This window comes from Panthera leo, chromosome E3, assembly GCF_018350215.1.
Source record: "Panthera leo isolate Ple1 chromosome E3, P.leo_Ple1_pat1.1, whole genome shotgun sequence".
NCBI classification, from domain to species: domain Eukaryota; kingdom Metazoa; phylum Chordata; class Mammalia; order Carnivora; family Felidae; genus Panthera; species Panthera leo.
The window spans coordinates 26,429,735-26,453,138 of record NC_056694.1 but is presented as its reverse complement, the minus strand read 5'-3'; the positions used below and the strand labels follow the sequence as shown (position 1 = coordinate 26,453,138).

General features: G+C 45.0%; 1 protein-coding gene across 3 annotated transcripts in view; it reads right to left on the bottom strand.

The window, feature by feature from the left end:
• The window catches only part of SYT17 (synaptotagmin 17), an 83,836-nt gene that overhangs the window by 31,480 nt on the left and 28,952 nt on the right, over nucleotides 1-23,404 (bottom strand). For all 3 annotated transcript variants that reach the window (XM_042922323.1, XM_042922322.1, XM_042922321.1), the window contains 2 exons: nucleotides 3,118-3,238; nucleotides 1,420-1,575 (listed from right to left, as the gene is read on the bottom strand). In XM_042922323.1, the coding sequence (XP_042778257.1) occupies nucleotides 1,420-1,575; nucleotides 3,118-3,238 (277 nt within the window). The remainder of the gene's footprint in view (nucleotides 1-1,419; nucleotides 1,576-3,117; nucleotides 3,239-23,404) is intronic.

Sequence of the window (23,404 nt, the reverse complement as noted above, 5' to 3'; positions counted from 1 at the left end):
ATTGTGATGTCAGAACCCCAATGCCAGCACTACCTGCGCATTTGGGAAAGGCAGACCCCTTCATCTTTGGAGCGAGGAAGACTAGAGCCTGAATCTTGATTCTACCAGTCTCATGCTGGGTGGCTCGCTCAGGTTTTAAGCCTTGGTCTCGGTCCCCAGCCCTGTAAGTCCATGGGGATGATACTGACTTGACAGGGGGAATCATGATGAGTATTAGCGATAATATAAGTGAAGCCCCTCCTATGACGAGGACACAGGAGATAAAAACCATTACTTCTATTGGTTCTATGCTGCGGTAGCCAGCTTCCAAAATGGCTCCCAACGATCCCTAACTCCCAGTATTCACACCCTCCTGTAATCCCCTTCCCCTAGAAGGTGAGCTGGACCCACTGGGTCGCTTTTAGTGGACAGAATACGGCAAAAGTAATGGGACATCATTTTTAAGGTTAGGTTAACAATAAGACTCCGACTTCCATCTTGCTCCCTCACGTGCCTGCTCTGATAGAAGCCATCTGTCATGCTGTGAGTTACCCCATGGAGAAGCCCATGTGATGAGAAACACAAGAAGGTCACTGGCTGACATCCAAGAAGGAACTGAAGCCTCCAATCCCATGCATCTCCACTGCAAGAAATGGAATCCTGCCAACCGTTGACTATGTGCATAAGCTTAAAAACAGATCCTCCCCCAGATGAGCATTAAGATGAGACTGCTGCCCCAGCCAATACCTTGAGTGCAGCCTTGTCAGATAACCTCAGCCAGGAGCACCGAGCGACGCTATGCCTGGGTTCCTGAGCCATAGGAACTATGAGCTTAATAAATGCTCACTATTTGAAGTCACTAAATTCGTTTTGCAGCAATAGATAACTAATACACCCTGAAAACAACCGATTAAATTCAACCAGAGTGGCACATGGAGCCTCTACTTAAACACCATGTCCTCTGGGAAGGCTTTCAAAATCCTCCTGAGTTAGGTGACCCTATTTCCTCATGTTTCCCTATTAGACTATAAGCTACTGGAATGATCATGCCACCAAAACTAACATAGTGAGCACTCATTACTATTTCCAGGTTGTAAGTCCCTTAGTCTTCACGACAAACCTATGAAGCAAGTACTATTATTGCCCATTTCATAGGTGAAGAAACTGAGGCTCAGAGGGGCCAAGCTACTTGCCCAAGTCTTCAGCAATTATGTGGAAGTGCCAGGAAACCTGGCTCCAAAGTTAACATTTGTAATAATCATGCTTTACAGTTTTACGGATCTTGCCCAAGTTCACAAGTGGTAAATGAATTCAAATCCAGGTAGCTGAATACCAGACATGAAGTTCTTAAAGACTGTTCTCTCTAGATACCTTCTGTTTTTAGGACAATAAGTGGAATAGCCTCACCTGGAGATCATCAGGATCTGGAACACAACGTACCTGTAAACACTAAGCTGGCATTTTCCAGTTCTTCTTGGGGAACTTTGAAACTGAAGGATTCATTGTAGAAAGGATCAATTGTTCCTCTTAAGAAGGATGTCTTCTTTGTTTTCACAAGCTTGAGTCCATGTACCAGCTGGATTTTCACAAATGGGTCTGGGAATCGGACACAGCATTATAGAATGTTGGAGCTCATGAAACCCAATCCATCCATCCAACTTGCCATCTATCTGATAACCTAACCACCTACCCATCCTTTCGTCACTCTTTTTCCCCATCAATCCATTTATCTTTCCATCCATCAGTCCAGGTATCCACCCCTCCTTTTGTTCATCCATCTTCCCATCCATCTGTCCATTATCCATTCCTCTCTCTTCCCCATCCAGCTGTTTATCTGCTCATCCCCTTCTCTCTTCCTCCAGCCATCCAAGATTTATTGAGCTCCTCCCATGTGTCAAGCACTGTATGCATTTAACAGATGAAGAAACTGAAGACTCAAGATAGGAAATGATCTACTTAAGATCAGACTAGTGGGAGAAGAGTCAGACCCAGAGCCTGCCCTCATTTTTCTGCCCCTAGAAACCCATTACCTTGTCAGTGAGCCCATAGCTCATACGTAGGAGTATCAGAATAGTAACTATCATTCTTAGATCACTTTCTAATTTACAAAGAGATTCGCGTACCTTATCTAATATTTGTTAAAACAATCCAGTGAGATGGATACTGTTATTATCTCAATTTTTCGGATGGAGAAATTGAGGCTTATGGAGGTTAAATAACCTCTTCAAGGTCACATCATTTGTAAGCAGTAGAATTAGGACTTGGTTCAGGAAGTTTGACTTTGGAACACTTAATCATTTTATCATACTGACTTTCCCATGGTGATGAGTCTGAAACTCTCCAGCCTTAATACCATCCCCTCCAATGGCCCCTTCAAAGCCTCTATTTTTATAATGTGGTTTTTGAGAATGCAAGTTGTCTTCTAAATGCAGCTGTCACCTTATAGCAAAAGTGATTTATTTTAGCTACTGTACTTAGAGGAGACAGTAGTTCCTCCACTGAGCTGAAGAGGTCCCAGAGACCCTGGCTACTTTCATGATAATATCCTTTGCTGTCAAGGGAGAAGCTACATACAGATGGAATGGAATCTGTTCCATTTCATTAAAAGTCATGCTTGAATTGGTTTGCTATACAGTCAGACACTTTAAATACAACAGTCTTTTCAGAGCTCGGATTTAAAAAGATTCACGGTCCACTTGAAATGAGCTAGGGAAAAAAACCTCAGGGTGTACCCCACACGCCCAGAGACCAAAAGGTGTGGTCAGTGCACACTACCGCCACCTGGAGCATAGCATCTGCATTGCAGGCATAGCATCTGGAAAGGCAAGTAACTTCCTTGGGGCTGTGTGTATACAAAGAGCATGCAGAGGTCAGTAGCTATCACACGTGGTCTCAGTCAAATCCCCAGTTCAAATGGGTTACTGAGATGGCATCATTTACCTGCCTCATCCTAAGAGACATCTGATTCTTTATTTTTCCTCTTGGTCTAACATCCTAGTTCTAAAAGCTATTTGTTTACCCTCACAGGGTCTTCTTAATAGTCTCAGGAATGCAGGAAAAAATAAAAATCAAGTCCCCATGTCAAACAAACAAAGATGCTACGTTAAGGAAAGGGGGGAAGGAAGGGTCGCACTGTACCTGAACCTTGGCTCACATCTGTCTGAAGAAGTTGCTTGGCTCGAATGACGTCAACATTCAGTCTCCCAGCACTTGGGAGATAATTCAGCGAGAGAAGCAGCTCCCCCAGCTCTACCTCATTCTGCAGAGAAAAGAAATGGTTGGGAAGTTGCTTTTTTCTTGTATTCCTTTTTGTACCTAGCTTGTAGGAAAGTGATTCCAGCAGCTTATGAATGGGCTTCTGTGGGTGGATCGTTTGACAGTGGGTGCCTCTTTCTTGGGCTTCTCTTAGCCTCTGCCCTCAATCATCCCACCTATCTCAGAAAGTTCTTTCTGTTCTTAAACTACTTAGCAGTAGTAACAACAAAGCACTGATAATGATAATAAATACATGCTACATATCAAGTACCGTGCTAAGCATTTTCTGTGGAATAAATAGTTCAATCTGCATAATGAGTCTGTAACATGTTACTATTAACTCTCATTTAATAGATGAGGAAACTGAGGAACAGGATAGTGAAATCCCATGTTCAAGGCCACACAGCTAGAAAATGGCAGCACTGGTGTTTGGACCCAGGGAGGCTGATTCCAGACACTCTGACCACTGTGCTTTTCTGCCTCCCAACAGAAGTGGGAGCACCTATGTGGGCAAGAAATCTGTTCTCAACCTGTGGTCCACAACAGAGCCCTGGCTTCTAGCCTCACTATGGCAACACTCAGCCAGTGACATCCCTTGTTAAAAAATACCCATTCCGGGGCGCCTGGGTGGCTCAGTCGGTTGGGCGACCGACTTCGGCTCAGGTCATGATCTCACGGTCCGTGAGTTCAAGCCCCGTGTCAGGCTCTGTGCTGACAGCTCAGAGCCTGGAGCCTGTTTCAGATTCTGTGTCTCCCTCTCTCTCTGACCCTCCCCCATTTATGCTCTGTTTCTCTCTGTCTCAAAAATAAATAAATGTTAAAAAAAACATTTTTTTAAAATACCCATTCCTTTGATGTCAACACTACCATGCTTGTGAGAAATTCACCCAGAGCATGATTCCACACTTCCAAAAGTACCTGGAAAACAGGAGGCCCCACTTCTCTGTCCCATTAAAAAAAAAAAAAAAAAAAAAAAAAAAAAAAAAAAAATATATATATATATATATATATATATATATATATATATATATATACATGTGTGTGTGTGTGTGTGTGTGTTATTGTAAAAACTTGCAACCATATACAGATTTACACAGGCCCGTGTAATGAACCTCTATATACCCACTACCCAGTGGTAACAACGATCAACATTTTGCTAAAGGATGTTTCATCGTGTCTTAGTTTGTACTTGTCTTTGTTCATACAACAAAATACCATAGATTGGGTGGCTTATAAACCACAAAAATTTCTCACAGTCCTGAAAGCTGGGAGTTCAAGATCAGGGTGCCGGCATGGTTGGGTGAGGGCCATCTTCTGGGTCACAGGTTTCTTGTTGTGTCGTCACATGGTAGAAGGGACTGGGGAGCAATGTGGGCCCCTAATCCCATTCAAGGGGGCTCCACCTTCATAACCTAATTACCTCCCAAGGGCCCTATCTTGCAACAGCATCACATTGGACGTTAGGATTCCAGCATACAAATTTTGGGAGGACACAAGCATTCAGAGCATAGCACATCTATACACCAACTTGCAAAAAATTTTAGCTGAAAATTTTAAACCATGTCCCAGACATGATGTCATTTTACCTGTATATCCTTCAGAGTGTATCTCTAAATGACAAGAACATTAAAACAAATATTTTTAGTATGGGAAATTTCCAATCATATTCAAAAGAAAGCAAAAAAGTATAAGAAAACTCCTCATGCCCACCATCACTCAGATTCAATAATTATCTTGATTTACTTATACTCTCATTCAACTCCCCATATCATTCTGAAGTAATTCCCAAACATCATATTATTTTATCTATAATATTTTACTATATATCTCTAAAAGATCAGATTGATCTATTTATCCATCCATGTAACCACCCATGAGCTAGCCATCCTCCATTTATTCATTCATCCATCCTTCCTCTCCACATCATCCATCCATCTTTCATCCATCCATCAGCCATCCATCTTTCAGCCATCCATCATCCATCTGTCCTTCTTTTATCACTCTGTCCATCCATCTGCCCACCCATAATCTCTATCCCTTTCGGTTATCAGTCACTCCAGCAAATTTACGTCAAGCGGCAGCTCTGGAACATAGTTTGGCACGCGGTAGATACTCAATAAACATTCACTGACTGGATCCACAGTCAAGCCAAAAGATTTCCGGGCTGAGTGAGTTAGTCCCCAAACAAGAAGTAACCTCACACATTACCTCAGAGGTTACAAACTGTCAGCCTATAAATAGATGCATTTCATTTGGCCCACATCAAGTTGAAACATAATAAGTTGCTAATTATTATAAAAATCAAGAATCAAGACATCACACTTTCAAAAAAAGTTCTGGATTTCTTGCCTTTCTTGAACAATGAAGGTCTGGAAAGGCTGGGCTCCACATCCCCACCTCGTAACATCTGGCCACAGTGCAGCCCACCCTCCCCACCCCCGGATGGGACCTGCCCGCTTCATTTCACTATGTCCCCATCTATCCTTCACTGCTTTACAGGCAAGCTTGCAGGTTTTTAAAGACAAGAATGGCCAACTCAGTGTGCTGATTCATCAGGGAAGTTCAGACAGCCCCTATACACAGCTGTAAGGGGTTTCCTCCTTGTTCTTTAAGGCCTGGAAGACGTAGTATCCTCAGGGCCTGACCCTGCAGACATATTTATCCTGAGTCGAGAAATGAAGAGAATTCTCCAGGGAGAAGCATTCATATCCTTGTAGACTTAGAGCAAAGACTTCCCTGGTTCTACAACTAACCAGCTGCTCAACTCATGATACAGCTCTCCAGGTAGGGATCATAAGGTGTACTTCAGTCCACTGAGCTGGGAAAAATAAATTCAACACATCTAATGTCATCGAGGGTAATTCATTTAGAGATAGGCCCAACCGAGGGACAAAACTGTATGGCAGGAAATCAGCCTACAGAGATAGACCAGTGGTTCTCATATGGGGACACTGTTGCTGCCCCTAACTCCCCCGGGGACATTTTGCACTGTCTAAAGACATTTTGGGTTGTCACAACTGAGGTGGGGGATGCTGCTGGCAGCTAGTGGGTAGAGGTCAGGGATGCTGCTCAACATCCTGCAGTGTACAAGACCGCCCCCTCCACCCCCAAAACAAAGAATGGTCCAGCCCAAAATGGCCACAGTGCTCAGACTGAGACATGGGTTAGAAGAGAGAAAGGGGGACAGATGTCTCTTTTAGGATAGCAAAAGAAGGAAATATCTGTCGACTCCATAGTTCCATTTCCAGGAATTACCCCATCAATGTACCTCACTGTGTGTCAAGATGTGCACACAAGGTCTCTGACCCTCCCCCATTCATGCTCTGTCTCTGTCTCAAAAATAAATAAAAGTTAAAAAAAATTTAAAAATAAAATTAAAAAAAAAATGGGGTGCCTGGGTGGCTCAGTCGGTTAAGCGGCCGACTTCGGCTCAGGTCATGATCTCACGCTCCGTGAGTTCGAGCCCCACGTCGGGCTCTATGCTGACAGCTCGGAGCCTGGAGCCTGTTTCAGATTCTGTGTCTCCCTCTCTCTGACCCTCCCCCATTCATGCTCTGTCTCTCTCTGTCTCAAAAATAAATAAACGTTAAAAAAAAAATAAAAAAAAAAGATGTGCACACAAGGATAATAAATACAGTATCATGACCTTGATAGATTGATTGTGGGCCATGCCATGCAAGGAGTGGGAAACAACATAGTCCCTGCCTCCATGAACATACACTGTGGTTGGACAGAGAGAGACTAAAAAAGACAGACTAAAAAAGACACAAATGGGGGCACCTCGGTTGGTTAAACATTTGACTCTTGGTTTTGGCTCAGGTCATGATCATGAGTTTGAGCCCCATGCTGTCATTGCAGAGCCTGTTTGGGATTCTCTCCCCCTCTCTGCCCCTCCCCCACTCACACACTCTCTCAAAATAAATAAATAAACTTAAAAGAAAAAAAAGTCACAAATGAGGTGATTTCAGATAGTGCTGAATATGAGGGGTGCCTGCGTGGCTCAGTCAGTTAAGCATCCGACTTCGGCTCAAGTCATGATCTCATGATTCGTGGGTTCAAGCCCCGCATTGGGCTCTGTGTTGACAGCTCAGAACCTGGAGACTGCTTTGGATTCTGTGTCTCCCTCTCTCTGTGCTCCTCCCCACTCACTCTCTCTGTCTCTCTCTCTCAAAAATAAACATTAAAAAATTAAAGAAAAAAAATTTTAACTAAAAAAAAAAAAAGAAAAATCCAGCAGGGTAGGGAGATGAGAGACCTTTCTGGGGTGCGGGAAATACTCTGTATCTTGATTATAGTGGCAGTTACATGCATGCATCTGCCAAAAATCAACAAGCTACATATTTAAACTGTATGTATTTATCGTATGTAAATTATACCTTAATAAAGTTGATTAAAAGGGGAGATATGAAATAACCAAACAGGGAAGAATATTATTAGCATTTGTCAGATCTCGGACATGGTTACCTGGGTATTTGTTTTATTCTTTTAAGTTAGAAATATTTCATTTAAAAACATAACACAAACATTTAAAAAGCAAGCACGAAATCCTAGGCAGGGTAAGAGAATGGTGACTGGCGGGGCACATGTGGGGGCCGTCACGTCAGCCAGGGCGCTCAGGCAAGGCCTCTGCGAGGTGAGGTTTGAGGAAGGCCTAATGGAAGTGAGGTGGAGAGGGGGACACACCAGGCAGAGGGGTGGGAAGAGGGAGAGACGCAGGAAGAGAATGAAGGCCAGAGTGGCTAGAGTGAGCTAAGAGGTGGATTCTAGAAAGATCCATGGCAGCTAAAGAAAGCTGCCCAGCGGCTGACCTGTGGGAGTATGTCCACCCCAGAGGTCCTTACAGGAAGTGGAAAAAGGAGCAAGGCCAGCTACAGGGCTCTCAGCGCCTCAGGGGCCCTCAAGCCCTTTCCAGAGTGAAGAGAGTTGCTCTTTTCCTCTCCGGGGGCCACTGACCAACCTTCAACAAGGCAGCTGCTAGTGCCATCCTCTATCTTCCGCTTTCTAAGAAAATTGTTTTTCATGTCAAAATAAAAAAAAAGTTCTTTTATTCCTCTTTCTCCTTGAAGGTTATGAGGAGCTAGCTGCTCTCTCCAGCTCCCCCCCCCCCCCCCCAACACACACCTATCAAGGTTTTCACGCTGTATTTTTCCAAGGGAAGTGGTCCCATTGATCCGCTACTCCTCTCTGCCTCACCTTGGGAGTGATCAATTTGCAAGACAGTTGTCTCAAATTCAGGGAACACTTGGCAGAAATAAAAAAGAGGGCTAGTTGAGCAATATCCAAGGGTTCACTGATTTATTTAATTAACACTTATTCTACAGTTACTCAGTCCTAGGCACCGGAACATCATGATCGTGATAATTACGGCAAACCTGTATTGCGAAATCACCCTGGGGCAGGCACTGACTCTGGCTCATTTCTGCCCGTCAACAGCTCTGGAGGTTCCCATGTTACAGAGGAAAGAATCTGGGCTCAGAGAAGCCGAGTGACGTGCTCAAGATCACATTATAAATAAGGACAGGATGGGGCGCCTGGGTGGCGCAGTCGGTTAAGCGTCCGACTTCAGCCAGGTCACGATCTCGCGGTCTGTGAGTTCGAGCCCCGCGTCAGGCTCTGGGCTGATGGCTCAGAGCCTGGAGCCTGTTTCCGATTCTGTGTCTCCCTCTCTCTCTGCCCCTCCCCTGTTCATGCTCTGTCTCTCTCTGTCCCAAAAATAAATAAAAAACGTTGAAAAAAAAATTTAAAAAATAAAAAAATAAAAAATTCTTTAAAAAAAAAAAAAAAAAAAAAAAAAAAAAAAAAATAAGGACAGGAGGCAAGCTCAGCCCGCTCATTAACTCTTATAAAATGTGGCTGGTGGGGTGCCTGGGTGGCTCAGTCGGTTAAGCGTCCGACTTCAGCTCAGGTCACGATCTCGCGGTCTGTGAGTTCGAGCCCCGCGTCGGGCTCTGGGCTGATGGCTCAGAGCCTGGAGCCAGCTTCGGATTCTGTGTCTCCCTCTCTCTCTGCCCCTCCCCCGTTCATGCTGTGTCTCTCTCTGTCTCAAAAATAAATAAATGTTAAAAAAAAAAAAATTAAAATGTGGCTGGTAACGAAAGTACAACGCCACCAACAATTCGGCTTATGGGTGGGGAGCAGGAAAGATACAAAAACAAATCAAAATTCCAGTGGCCTCACACTCACTGGGTTGGCTAGAAAAACAACAACAACAACCAGAAAATAACAAGTGTTGATGCAGATGTAGAGAAATTGGAAGCCTGGGTGCTGCTGGTGGGAATATAAAATGGTGTCGCCACTGTGCTACTTGCCTGGCTCTTCCTCAAAAGGATAAACCTAGAGTTACCACATGACCCAGCAATTCTTCTTGGTATTTCCATTCTCCCAAGAGAACAGAAAAACTTGTACGTGAATGTTCATGGTTGTGCACTATTCACAATAGCCAAAAGGTGGAAGTGGGCCAAATGTCCACCAATGGATGAATGGATGAACAAAATGTAGCATAACCATCGGACAGAAAGTTATAAAAGGGAATGAAGTAGAGATACATGCTACAATATTTTGTAGCTGAACCCTGGAAACATTATGGAAGCTGAAAGAAGCCAGATACAAAATCATTTATGGTATGATTCTATTTCTGAGACATCCAGAACAGGTAAATCTAGACTGACAGAGAGCAAATTGGTGGTTGCTAGGATCTGTAGGAGACAGGCTGGGGGCTAGCGGGACAGATATGGGGAGTGACTCCTTAGTGGGCACGGGTCTCCTTTGGAATGATGAAAATATTCTGGAACTAGAGAGAGGTGATGGTTACACAATACTGAGAACGTACTAAATGCCACTGAGCTGTATACACTTTAAAATGGTTAGATTGAGCGGCACCTGGGTGGCTTAGCTCGTTAAGCGACCATCTCTTGATTTCAGCTCAGGTTGTGATCTCGTGGTCACGGGATCAAGCCCTGCATCGGGCTCTGTGCTGAGTGAAGCCTGCTTGGGATTCCCCCTCTCCCTCTGCTGTCTCTAAATAAATAAATAATCTTGAAAACAAAAAGTTTAGATTGACATTATATAAATTTTACCTCAATGAAAACAAATTATGGGTCCTAAGTGTTAATGAGCCACATAAACCTGACCTAGTGCAAGACATAGTAAAGTACAACCCATTCTTGGGAGGGGCATGGTCAGGGAAGGCTTCCCAGAGGAGGCATTCAAGTTAAGTATTTTTTTAATGTTTTATTATTTATTTTTGAGAGAGAGAGAGAGAGAGAGAGAGACAGAGCATGAGTGGGGGAGGGGCAGAGAGAGAGGGAGACACAGAATCTGAAGCAGGCTCTAGGCTCTGGGCTGTCAGCACAGGCACAGAGCCTGACATGGGGCTCGAACCCACGAACCGTGAGATCATGACCTGAGCCAGACGGAATCCAAAGCAGGCTCCAGGCTCTGGGCTGTCAGCACAGGCACAGAGCCTGACATGGGGCTCGAACCCACGAACCGTGTGATCATGACCTGAGCCAGAGGCGGATGCTTGACCGACTAAGCCACCCAGGTGTGCCCCTCGAGTTAAGTCTTTCTTTAAAAAAAAAATTTTTTTTTTAACATTTATTTATTTTTGAGACAGAGAGAGACAGAGCATGAACAGGGGAGGGAGACACAGAATCCGAAGCAGGCTCCAGGCTCTGAGCTGTCAGCACAGAGCCCGACGCGGGGCTCGAACTCACGGACCGTGAGATCATGACCTGAGCCGAAGTCGGACGCTTAACCGACCAAGCCACCCAGGCACCCCACGAGTTAAGTCTTTCAAGATAAGTAGGATGGGGGCGCCTGGCTGGCCCAGTCGGTGGAGCACGCAACTCTTGATCTTGGGATTGTGAGTTTCAACCCTGCCATTGGGTGTGGAGATTACTTAAAAAAAAAAAGAGGGGCGCCCGGGTGGCTCAGTAGGTTAAGTGTTGGACTCCTGATTTTGGCTGAGGTCATGTTCTCACAGTTTACGAGATCAAGCCCCGAGCTGGGCTCTGCACTGAGCAGGGAACCTGCCTGGGATTCTCTCTCTCTGCCCTCCCCTGCTCATGTTCTCTCTCTCTCTCTCTCTGTCTCAAAATAAACTTAAAAAGGTAAGTAGGATGTATTAACTAACTGTATCATGGTAATCACTTCAAAATATATGTGTATCAAATCATGACACTGTACACCTTCAACTTACATATTGTTGTATGTCACCTATATCTCAATAAAACTAGGACAAAAAAGATAGGTAGGATTTTGCCCAGGAAATATTTCAGGGAAGGGCACTCCATGCAGAGGGACCCGAGTAACAGAACCATGCACTGCAGTCCCACTGCCCTTTGCTGTTCTGGTCCTGAAGTTCTTGATTTCAAAAGATAAAGTCCCAAGTAACTTGCTAACTTAACAGTAAAGCAGGCAAAGACGGTTACTAATTTGGATTTCTAAAATAAATTAATGAGGATTCTCTTCACAAATAACATCACCCCCACTTATTTGTACTCTGGGTTTTTATGTTTTCCTTTGCTTTTTAAATGGGGAAGATGATGCTGGCTTCACCCTCAGGCAGAACAGGTGTGTGCTGTGGATATCCCCAACCTCCATTTCAAGTAAAAAAAAGAGAGGGGCGCCTGGGTGGCTCAGTCGGGTAAGCGTCTGATGTCGGCTGAGGTCATGATCTCACAGTCTGTGGGTTCGAGTCCCGCGTCGGGCTCTGTGCTGACAGCTCGGAGCCTGGAGCCTGCTTCGGATTCTGTGTCTCCCTCTCTCTCTGATCTCCCCTGCTCACACTCTGTCTTTCTCTCAAAAATAAATAAAAAAACATATAAAAATTTTAAAAAGAGAAATACATCTTGGGGCAAGAATTTAATATTTGATATTCAGAAATAATTCTGAAGTAATCACTGTGGAGAAAGTCAACCATTGCTGTTCTCTTGAGTGACTTATGATGACAGGTCCCATAATTTTCAGGGCTTGGGATCTCAAGGTTGTATCTCAGCCCAGCCCCCCAAGAAAGTGGAGGGTTCTCACTAAACTCAGGGCCTTTGTCCCAGAATGTGTGACACATCTGAACAATAACATCCACTCAGACATCCAAAACTACGGCTCTAAACAATCTGAAGGCAAAAATGTCCCTGGAGGATTCCTGAAGACAGCATCTTCCTTGTCCCTCCTCCCTAGAAATATCCGATGCTAAATTTGAAAGCTGACCGGCGGCCAGATGGTAAGGAACTTAGATTACAGAACAGAAAAAGCAGGACCATCTAGCTCAATAACTCCCCAACCTGCCCCACCCTCCCCGGAAGAATCATGGAATTTATGGTGATCTTTATGGACACCTATGAAGTACTGGCCCCTGAAATTTACATCAACCTGGGGCAATTTTTCCCTCTCTCACACCTCTAGGGACATTTGGCAATGTCTGGAGAGACTTTTTGTTGTCACAAGTTGGGAGGGGGTTGCTACTGACATGTGGGGGGTTGAGGCCAGGGATGCTGTTAAAAATCCCAAAAAGTGCAGGATACCTCCACCCCAACCCCCCAACAAAGAATAATCTGGCCCAAAATATCAACAGTACTGAAATATTAACTAATATTCTCTTCGTATCCATGATTCTAGCCTGGACAAATGTTAATACCAACCAAAGACTGAATTTTTCTCCAATAGATACGACGAGAGTCTATTCACTACCTCAGCTAAGCTTGTCTTGGGTCTTCTTCTCCAGATTGAAGGAGGCCAAAGTACCAGCTGGAAACCACATATCAAGTACAATTTCTATCCTTCTGTTTCCTCTTTGAGCCTTTCTTCTTTGCTGTAAGCAGAAACCCAAGCACCCGACACAAAACCCAGGAAGTGGGCTCAGCCTCCCCAGGAAGAACGGATTGCTTATTCTGGGAGATTGCTTATTCTCCAATGCTATGAAGTCTCCCTTCTCCCACCCAAATTTAGTCAGATAAGGTTGGCATGTCAGAGCTGGATAACTTGGTCCAACACTCTGGTTTAGAAAAGAAAACAGAACGGGGCTATTCTCTTGCTTCCCTAATTAACACCCTCCATCCACCGCTCTTAGAATGAAATTCAAAGTCCTTAGCCTAATCTAGGGGTGCCTGGCTGGCTCAGTCAGAAGAGCATGTGACTCTTGATCACATGGGTCATGGGTTTGAACCCCACCTTGGGTAGAGAGATTACTTAAATAAATAAACTTTAAAACAACAACAATAACAAGTCCTTCGCCTCATCTACAACAAGATTTGTCAACCTCGGTACTATCTGGGGCTAGATCATTCTGTCTTGTGGGGGCAGTCCTGTGCACTGTAGGATGTTTAACAGCATCCCTGGTCTCCATCTACTCGATGCCAGTAGCATACCACCCCCAAGTGTGACAACCCCAAATGTCTCTCTACATCACCAAACATCCTCTGAGGGCAAAACCCCCCAACTGGGAACCACTGCTCTGCCAGGATCTAAATAATTTGACCCCAGCCTACACCTCAGACCTCACCCGCCAGCCCCATCTGCCTTCTTTCTATTCCTTGAAAACAAGACCATTCCTGCCGCAGGGTCTTTGCACCTGCTATTGCCTCAGCTTGGGAACATCAACTCAAATATCACTGCCTCAACCACGCTTTCCAAGACCACCCAGCTGAAAATAGTCCCCCAGCCTCCCTCCCTCTCAATTGCTTGTTTTCAGCACCTACTTTATTTCTGATAAAGGCACTTTGTCCTTATCTGATATTTTCTGGTTCTCCATGGAGGCAAGGACATTATCCATCCATTATCCACAACTACATTCACAACACACGGTGGAACTTCAATCCAGATGACCATGAGAACGAGCTATGCAGCCCTGACGTGGAGGCCTGCTACCACCACATCACGGTCCAGAGAGGGGGCCCCGTGTCTGTTGCCTGCCCCCCGACCTCAAGAGAAGTGAAGCGGAGTTGGCAGACAAAAGCCAGGGGACAGGTGCCATTTCTACCTTTTCTCATTTTAACGCAAGGTCACAAATAAACAGGCCTGGTTTCCTTTTTTAAGAGTCCGATGAGCTGAATTTGGTTGAGCCACGTGGGGTGGGCTTGGGAGGATGGAAATAGACCATCTGTAAATTACTCAAAAGAATCCAGAAGCCATCCTCTCCGCAACCCCCCAGCAGCCGGCTTGTACAAATGCTGCTCCGTTCTCTACCCAGACAAAAATTCGCTCTCCCTGCAGCCTTTGAAAACAGCTAAATTCTAATCAATAAAAAGGAAATCAAAGAAAACCATTTGGGACAAAAGACACTATCTGGGGAAAACAACAGCCTGGCTCTCCTCCTGAGACTCGTCCTTTTAAGTGCTTCTAAATGGCGCTCTGGCTCTGGCCCTTGCTCACCGAGCAGAGGGTTTCAGAGGTATGCACACAACTTTTAACAAGGCCCGAAGAAGGCTGCTCTGTGTTTCCCTGACTTTGTTCTCATGTGTTGGGAGAAACCCTTTGTCTCTTAATTTACTGTGCAAACAATTAAAATAGGAATGGATTTTTTAAAAAGCGAAATCCAACGATAATCCCAGCACTTTACACGTTTCATCAAATGCTTCCTTTTCTCCACTGCTGCCCCCCCCATCCCAAGTGTGTGGCTTGAACTCATGACCCCAAGATCAAGAGTCACATGTTCTACTGACCAAGCCGGCCAGGCGCCCACAAAGCTTCATTTTTAATTAGTTATTTATTATTATTTATTTACTTACTTATTTTTCATTTATTTTTGAGAGAGAGGGGGAGAGAGAGAATTCTGAAGCAGGGCTCGAGCTCACCCGATGTGGGGCTCAAACTCATGAACCGTGAGACCATGAGCTGAGCTGAAGGCAGATGCTAACCTGACCTGAGACCCTTAAGTTTCATTTTTAATGTCTATGCAGAATATTCCATTAGGCTGAAATACTGTAACTTATTTTAACCATTTTCCTATCGCTAGGTACTTAGGTTATTTTTTTTTTTAATTTTTTTTAACATTTATTCATTTTTGAGAGTGAGAGAGACAGAGGATGAGTGGAGGAGGGGCAGAGAGAGAGGGAGACATAGAATCCGAAGCAGGCTCCAGGCTCCGAGCTGTCAGCACAGGGCCCAACATGGCACCCAAACTCACAGACTGCGAGATCATGACCTGAGCTAAAGTTGGATGCTTAACGGACTGAGCCACCCAGGCGCCCCAATTTTTTTTTTTTTTTTTTAATTTGAGAGAGCACAAGCAGAGGAGAGGGGCAGAGGGGGAGGAGAGAGAGAGAATCTCAAGCAGGCTCTACACTCAGCATGGAGCCCATTGTGGGGTTCCATCCCACGACCCTGGGATCATGAGCAGAGCCAAAATCAAGAGTCAGATACTCAACTCACTGAGCCACACAGGCACCCTGCTACGTACTTAGGTTATTTTTAATGACCTAAAATTGAGCACTTTGGTATTTTTCTTCTTTCAGATTACATCCTTCCAATAAAACCCATCAGTGGTATTACTGGGTCAAAGAATATATCAAGATATATAAAAAACATCCAAATATTTTTATGCTGCTCAATATCAACTGCCAGACCAGCCCAAAGGGCTAAAATAACTTCATGGCAACCAGCAGGATAGAAATCTCCCCACAAAGTCACCAGCACCAAACATTAACATTTTAACACACGGGTATGGGATCTGTGGGGCTGCTGAAATATTTTTTTGTTTGTATTTCTTTGATTGAATATCTAATCATATATTGATTTAACTGCATTTTCCTCTTTTGCATGAAAATGTTGACAGTCTTTCTGGGTGAGTTCAATGCCCTGCTATATGCCCACAGCTGCCTGACAACATACATTTCCCACCGGAATGTGTCTACCTGTTCCTGTCAGCCATTCTTAGTATTCCTGTCCACTGGGTATCTTATTTTGGATTTACTTTGTATTTCCCTGGCTGCTTTCACGTTCATTGGCTATTTATACTTTTAAAAGACTCTGCTCATTTCTTTGTGCCTATTTTCTATTGGGTATTTGTCTTTCTCTTATTAATTTACAAAAGGCCTTTAAATATTATGGATACTAAACTACCCACCTGTTATGTGTTGTTATGGACTGAATTGTGTCTCTCCCCCACCCTCAAATTCATGTTTAAGTCCCAACCCCTAGGATCTCAGAATGTGACCTTATTTAGGAATAGGGTCCTTACAGATGTAATTAGTTAAGATGAAGTCATATGGGAGTAGGGTGGACCTCTAATCCAATATGACCATTGTTTTTATAAAAAGGACAAATCTGGACACAGATATGCATATTAGAGACAGTACCATGTGGAACTAAGTTATAATGCTTAGAAAAGATCCTTCCTAAAACCTTCAGAGGGAGCATGACCCTGCAGACACCTGGATCTTATGCTACTGGCCTCCAAAACAGTAAATTTCTGTTGTTTAAGCCACTCAGTTTTTAGTACTTCGTTACAACAGCCCCAGTAAACGAATATACGTGTATAACAAACGTATCTTCCCAGTTTGTGGCTTTCGTTAAAAAAAATTTTTTTCACTGTATTTTCTGACGAGCAGAGTGCATAATTTTAACATGGTAGAATACGCCCATCTTTTTCTTCTATGGTTTGCACTTTATAGACCTTTTTAGAAATGCTTTGTTATGCTAAGGTTGTAAAGATATTCTCTTTTTCTTTTTTCTTTTGTCTGTTTGCTTGTTTTGCCTTCTAAAAGTTTGGCCTTTCAAACATAAATCCTTGGACTATCTGGACTTGATTTTGGTATATGGTGTGAGGTAAGGCTCTGTTTTCATTTTTGAGGTAGTGACCATCTTTTTTTCTCCTGTCTTTCTGCCCCATGAGACAATGACTTCGTAATTTTATATTACTCTGTCCATCCCTCCAGGTACGGAACAGACTCTTGATAAATGCTGACGGACAGAAACGTTTGTTTATATCCTGCAAATGAAGCTAAACTTTCCAGGGAAGATAGGAGAGAAGCTCAATCTTTGGATACGGAGAGTTTCTGTACAGCACTCAATGGCCATCTAAATTCAGTCCACATACTTCAGACCTACTCAAGCATCTCAAAAAGAGTGAGATCTTGACTCTATCATAAATTGAACTCCCAGAGAACATCTTATAGCAAAGGTGGCTGGTCTAACAGAGATCACTCCACAACGTGCGGCACTATCAACCCAAACCTAAAGTGACAGCACGAAGCCTTGTCTCCAGCTACCCAGTATCCATAACAAAGGACTAACAGTGGACACAATTATGTTAAGGGAGAGTCTCCCTCAAGTAGAAGGAGCAGCACCCAGGAAAGGCCAGGGCACTTAGGGGCAAGTGGCCAGGAGAAGTTCTACCAGCTAAGGGAGAGCTTTTGAGCCAAGAGGGCCCAGCCCCAGACCCTTCTTCCATCTGTTCATTCCATTTTTGGGTAGGAAGTCCCCCTCTGCTTCTCTGTGTCTCCCCAACACCTACCCAACTTCAGATCCAGCCCGAGCATCCTGTCAATAGTTACTTATAGACTATCTACCACATGTAGGGCACAGGGCTAGCATACAGGAGGCACTCAATGATTATCCTGACTGTCCTGACACCAAGGACCCAGAAGTGAGCAAGACAGTCAAGGTCTCTGTAATGCAGTTCCTGAGAGTAAGGTGGGCCCTAAATCCAACATAATTGGTGTCCTTATAAGACAGACATGGTCAGAGAAGAACACCATGTGATGACAGACAAGAGATCCAGGTGCTACATCTGTAAGCCAAGGAATGCCAAGGACTGCCTGCCACCAGAAGCTAGGACAAAGGCATGGGACAGAATCTCCCTCAGCCCCTCCAGAAAGGAACCCCTGCCAACACCTTAATTTTGGACTCCCAGACTCCAGGACTGAGAGAGAATAAATTCCTGAATAAAGCCACCGAATCTGTGGAACTTTTGATGGCGGCTCCAGGAAACTAACACGGTGATAGATTAAGCAAAGGAATCAGGTCACAGAGCTACCTTCCGATGCCAGCTCTAGCAGGTCCTGACTGTGTGGCCTTGGACATGCTGCTGAACCTCTCTGGGCCCCATTTCCTATCCTCCTGGGAAAACGGGGGACAAAATATATACCCCATGACATTCTAGTAGAGAATAGCTCTTTTCTAAATTCCTCTGTTGCTGGCATCACCGGGGTCCCTCCTGGTTTTCCTCTTACTCCTAGCTTCCATTTTTTGGTCTTCACTGTTCTCATTCCTTTTCCTTGGCCCTTAAGTACAGTCTTCCCCAGAATTCAACTCCTGGTCACCTTTTCTTCTTACATTATACAGTGTTTCTTGGCAACTTTGTGCCAGGCACAGAATTCTGAATGCTTTCCTTTAGTGTTCCATTTGATCGTCACTACAGCCCTCTGAGAGAGGGACTACTAATATCCCCACTGTACATATGAGTAAAGGGAGACAATGGATTGTCAAGGCATGCGCCTGACCTCACACAGTGAGCAGGGGGCAGAGCCAGTGTGTGATCTAATAAGAGATACATATTTGGATTTTTGTCCCCTGTTTCTGGCATACAGCTTCTAATACCCTTGGAATCTCTGGGGAGATAAGAAGGGCTTGTGTATGCTAATGAGATGACTAAGGGCCGGGGTTCCCTACATAGTTTCAGGAAGAAGGCTGGTTGCTAGAGAGACCAAAGCATAATGAGAGGGTTGGAACTCTGGGGAGGGGCGGGGGTGGAGGCTGAGTTCAATCGCCAATGGCCAGTGATGTAATCAGTCATGCTTATGTTATTAAACTTCCACTAAAAAGAACAAAAAACAAACAAAAAAACTTTCCTAAATAACAGGGTTTAGAGTTAGCACATCGAGGTGCTGGGAGGATGGTGGACCCCGAAAGGGAACAGAAGCTCCGTGCCCCTTTCCACCCAATACCTTGCCTTATGCATCACTTTTGTTTAGCTGCTCCTGAGTTTATATCCTTTAAAATAAACGAATGGTAAAGTGTCTTCCTGAGTTTTGCGAGCAATCCTAGCAAATTATGGAAGCTGAGGCAGAGGTCAGAAGAACCCCTAGTTTACAGCTGGGTCAGTGAGAAGTATGGGGACACCTGGGACTTGCAATTGGCATCTGTGATGGGGGCGGTCTGGTGAGACTGAGCCCTTAAACTGTGGGATCTGAACAAACGCCAGGCAGTGAGTGTCAGAACTGAACTAAGTTGTAGGATACTCCGTTGGTGTCTGGACAAACGGGGAATGTGTTGGTGTGAATAAAACACTCCATACATTTAGTGTCAGAAGTGTTATGAGTAAAAACGGCTTATAGGGTATGAGCCTAAGGAGGCTGATTCCAGATTGTGCCTTTTTTTTTTTTTTTGGAGAGAGGGAGAGAGAGACAGAGTGTGAGCAGGCGAGAGTAGAGAGAGAGGGAGACACAGAATCTGAAGCAGGCTCCAAGCTCTGAGCTGTCAGCACAGGGCCCAACACGGGGTTTGAACTCACAGAGCGCAAGATCATGACCTGAGCTGAAGTCTGACGCTTAACCGACTGAGCCACCCAGACGCCCCAGATTGTACATTCTTGACAACTGTGCTCTTTGGCTTTTACCCCCACTGTCCCCCACTGAAAACTGAGGCTCAGAGAAGGCAAGTAATTTTCCCAAGGTCGCACAGTGAGTATCCCCTGCCTGGGTATCCCCATAACATGAGTGCCCTGCCTGAGAGCTCAGTAAATATTTACTGAATGGATGAAGGTATATGTGGTCAAGTCAGGATTTGAACTTGGGTCTGTCAGGCTTCAAAGCCCACCCTCTTACCTAGTCCAGGGCCTGGCACATGGAAAGAGTCTAATACACCTAGTGATCAATTTTAGAAAAAAACAAGAAAAGCACAGGCATTCCTGTAGCTACTTTGCTCTCTTATGTCAGCTGCCCTCAAAAGCCCTGTTATTAAAAAAATCGCACTTTCTCTCAGCCTCAGTTTGGGGGGGTGGCTACAGGCAGCAAATGTTTCTGTCTACTTGGCATCCTTCGCCGCTTATTCTGGTATCAGAAGCAGTATGGCTGTGGTTTGGGTGGGGCTGACCTTGGGCACTGGACCCCACGGGAGAAGTCTGTGGAGCTGTGCTCAAGAAGGTCCCAGAGCTTCCCGGGTGCCTCGCGGTTCAATTCCTCCTTTGCTTCTATGCCCTGTCCCAGTGCCCTTTCTGTACTACCCTCATTTTCTCCCAGAGCTGGTGAATGCCAGCTCCACCATTTACCAGGTTCTCCAACTCCTCAGCCTTCATGTTTGTCTCTGCCCAACGGGACAGTAGGAACACCTGTCATGTAGAGCTGAAGAAGGAATTCAGTGGGTTAATATATGGGAAGAACTGAGAGCCCAGCAGTTAGCAAGCGAATCCGTTATCATTTTACATATCATTTCCCTCAAGCTGGCCAGAGTCAGTTCTGCGGCTGCTTGAACCGAAGTCCCTTCTCTCAGTCCCACTCTTTCACTTTGCATCCTAGTCACTGATGGCCATGACTTGTTTGGCCGCTGCAGGAAATGAAGATGTACTGAGCTCCAGAGTCACCTAAGTTCGAGTCCTGGCTCCGCCATTTATTCCGTGAACTTCTGAGGAAAGTCATTCATTGCCTGGAGTCTCAGTTTCCTCAGGTGTCAAACGGGGATGATCGCTGTCCCTCAAGGCTTGTATGATTCGGTGGGGTCATGTTGGAAAATGCTTCCTTTGGACGGTGTCAGGAAATAGGACGTATTGACATGTGCTCACGATTTGTTCGAGTGACAAGTCTTGAGGGAAGGGACCAGGTCTCACTCTTGCCTGTAGCCCCAGAACCTGCGACTGGTACAGGCTCAGTCAGTGGTGACAGTCCACTGAAATCTTCAACCTCTGCCTCTCTGAGCAGAGCCCCAGCATTGCCTCCGAAGCTTACCACGAGACACCGGGGCCACCCACCTGCCAGGCACTTAAGAGCTCCAGCTTTACCGCCTCGACCCCTCCCAGGGTTGACAAATCACTTGCTGGCTCATGTTGCTTTAATTTCCTTGGTCAAACTGAGCCACCGCTCCTTAGCTAAGAAGACTTTAGCACAATCCCATGGTAGTGATTGCCAGCAACACTTACTTGGGGCTTACCAGCAGTGAGTGCACATCAACAGAAGCCTTGCGATGGGCTGGGCCCGTGCAAACGCCACAGGCATTATCAGATGCCACCCTCACTGCAACTCTTGAGGTCGCATTTGCTTTTCCTGCCATTTTCCATAGAAAATAGAAGGAAGCTCACCTTCAGAGAGAGAGAGAGGGTGCAGGCCAAGAGCAGATGCCAGACTTCGAATGCAGACTCCTCCATTCACTAACTGCATGGCCTCGGGTAAGTTACTTCAGACTTTCTGTGCCTCAGTTTTTTAATTTTTTAACATTATTTTCTTTATTTACCTATTTTTAAGATTTTTTTTTAAAGTAATGTCTGCCCCCAACATGGGGCTCAAACTTACAACCCTGACATCAAGAGTCCCATGCTCCACCAGCTGAGCCAGCCAGGCACCCCTGTGCCTCATTTTTTTTTTTTTTTTTCATGAAAAATAGGGATAATGATAGTTCCTGGGTGATTTTCAAATTTATATGGAAAGCCCTAAAACGATATAATCCCTGGTCAATGGGAAGACTCAGGAAGAGTCATCGATCACCATTATTTTCAGGACAACCAGTAACTGCCCTAGGTCACTTCACTGGGAGTGGCTGGGCTGACTCTGGCCTAAGGATCTGTGGGATGGCTGGGCTGTACTCTTTATATGGCACCACTGTATACATACATCGTGCCCTGTGCTTTGAGCCTCAAGGGGCCCTCTTGTGGCCCACAAACACACCCTGAAATAAGTACCACTGTGATCAATGGTATGTGGATATTTAACCCTCCAGGAGGGGAAAAGGCTCTGATTTGGAGTATTTGTCAATTTCACACACAAGGGCTGACCTCAATGTGAAGTCCTTTGGCTTGCGAAATTCCTGACAATTTAAAATGAGCTCTGTGAGCCAGTGCAAGCTAGCTCCAGCACACCATATCATCCCCATTTTATAGACAAAGAAACTGAGGCTTAGACATGATAAGATAACTCTCCCAGGACCACACCTCTAGAGGATATAAAAACCAGGACTTGAACCCAGGTCTATATATTCCAGGGCCTATGCTCTTAGTCACCACAGACCTCTTCCCTTATGGGGTGAAGGAGTGTGGCACAGCAGCCCCCACCTAAAAGTCAGGCAACTGACTAGTCTCTGAAAGCTGTCACTGAAAGCTGTGTGACCTTGGACAAGTCACTCAACCACTCTGTGCTACAGTCTTCTCATCTAGAAAACAGGCTTGGTGCAAGTCATTACCAGTTCCCCTTCTAGTTTATATTATAACTAGGAATCAGAAACTCATGTTGAGATCAGAAATGCAAACTCTACTTCTTTTCTAGGAGGAGAAAAACAGGAAGGACTACATGAAAAGAAACTTCTAGTTAATGTTCCCTTCTAAGGCTCTGCTCGGGCCGGCCCTGGCTGCACAGTGTTGCCAAAACACTGCTGTTCACCAAAACCTGGGCGGGAAACCCTTTTAACACACACAGAGGCCAGGATCCGACTGAGAGGGTCAAGGCTGACAGCAGCTTAAAGAGGGATGCTCATTAAAAACCTGACATTTGCCTTGTCGAGGGCCTTGCCGGTTATGGCATCAGGTGGTGAGTGATCTCAAAATACAATATGCAGTCGGGAGAGGCCGGGGCCGTGTATCACTCCAGGCAGTTTCCAGGAACTTGGCCCAAGCAACACAACTCTGGATACCTCAAATCGTCAACTATTTTTCCTTTTAAAAGATGTCCTAAATTCTTTTGATCTCTGTCTGCCTGAGACATGGTAAGACCAAAGTATATGCCGAAACACAAACTGGACCCTATGGCCAATTCCTCATGGCCTGGATCTTACTTGCTTCCCAACCTCTTCTTTCTCTTTTTGGCTTCCTCCCTCCTCCTTCCCAGTGCACGAGCTCCCAGTCAATACTTACTCAGTGTATATTATATGCCAGGTGCTTTGCCTGCCTGATCTTGGTTTATCAAGATGTAATGTAGTGGAGTAGAGTGGCTAACAGCACAGCCTCTGGAGCTGGACAGCCTGGGTGCAAATCCCAGTTCTGTGGACTTGGGCATGTTACTTAATGCATGCCTCAGTTTTCCCCATCTATAAA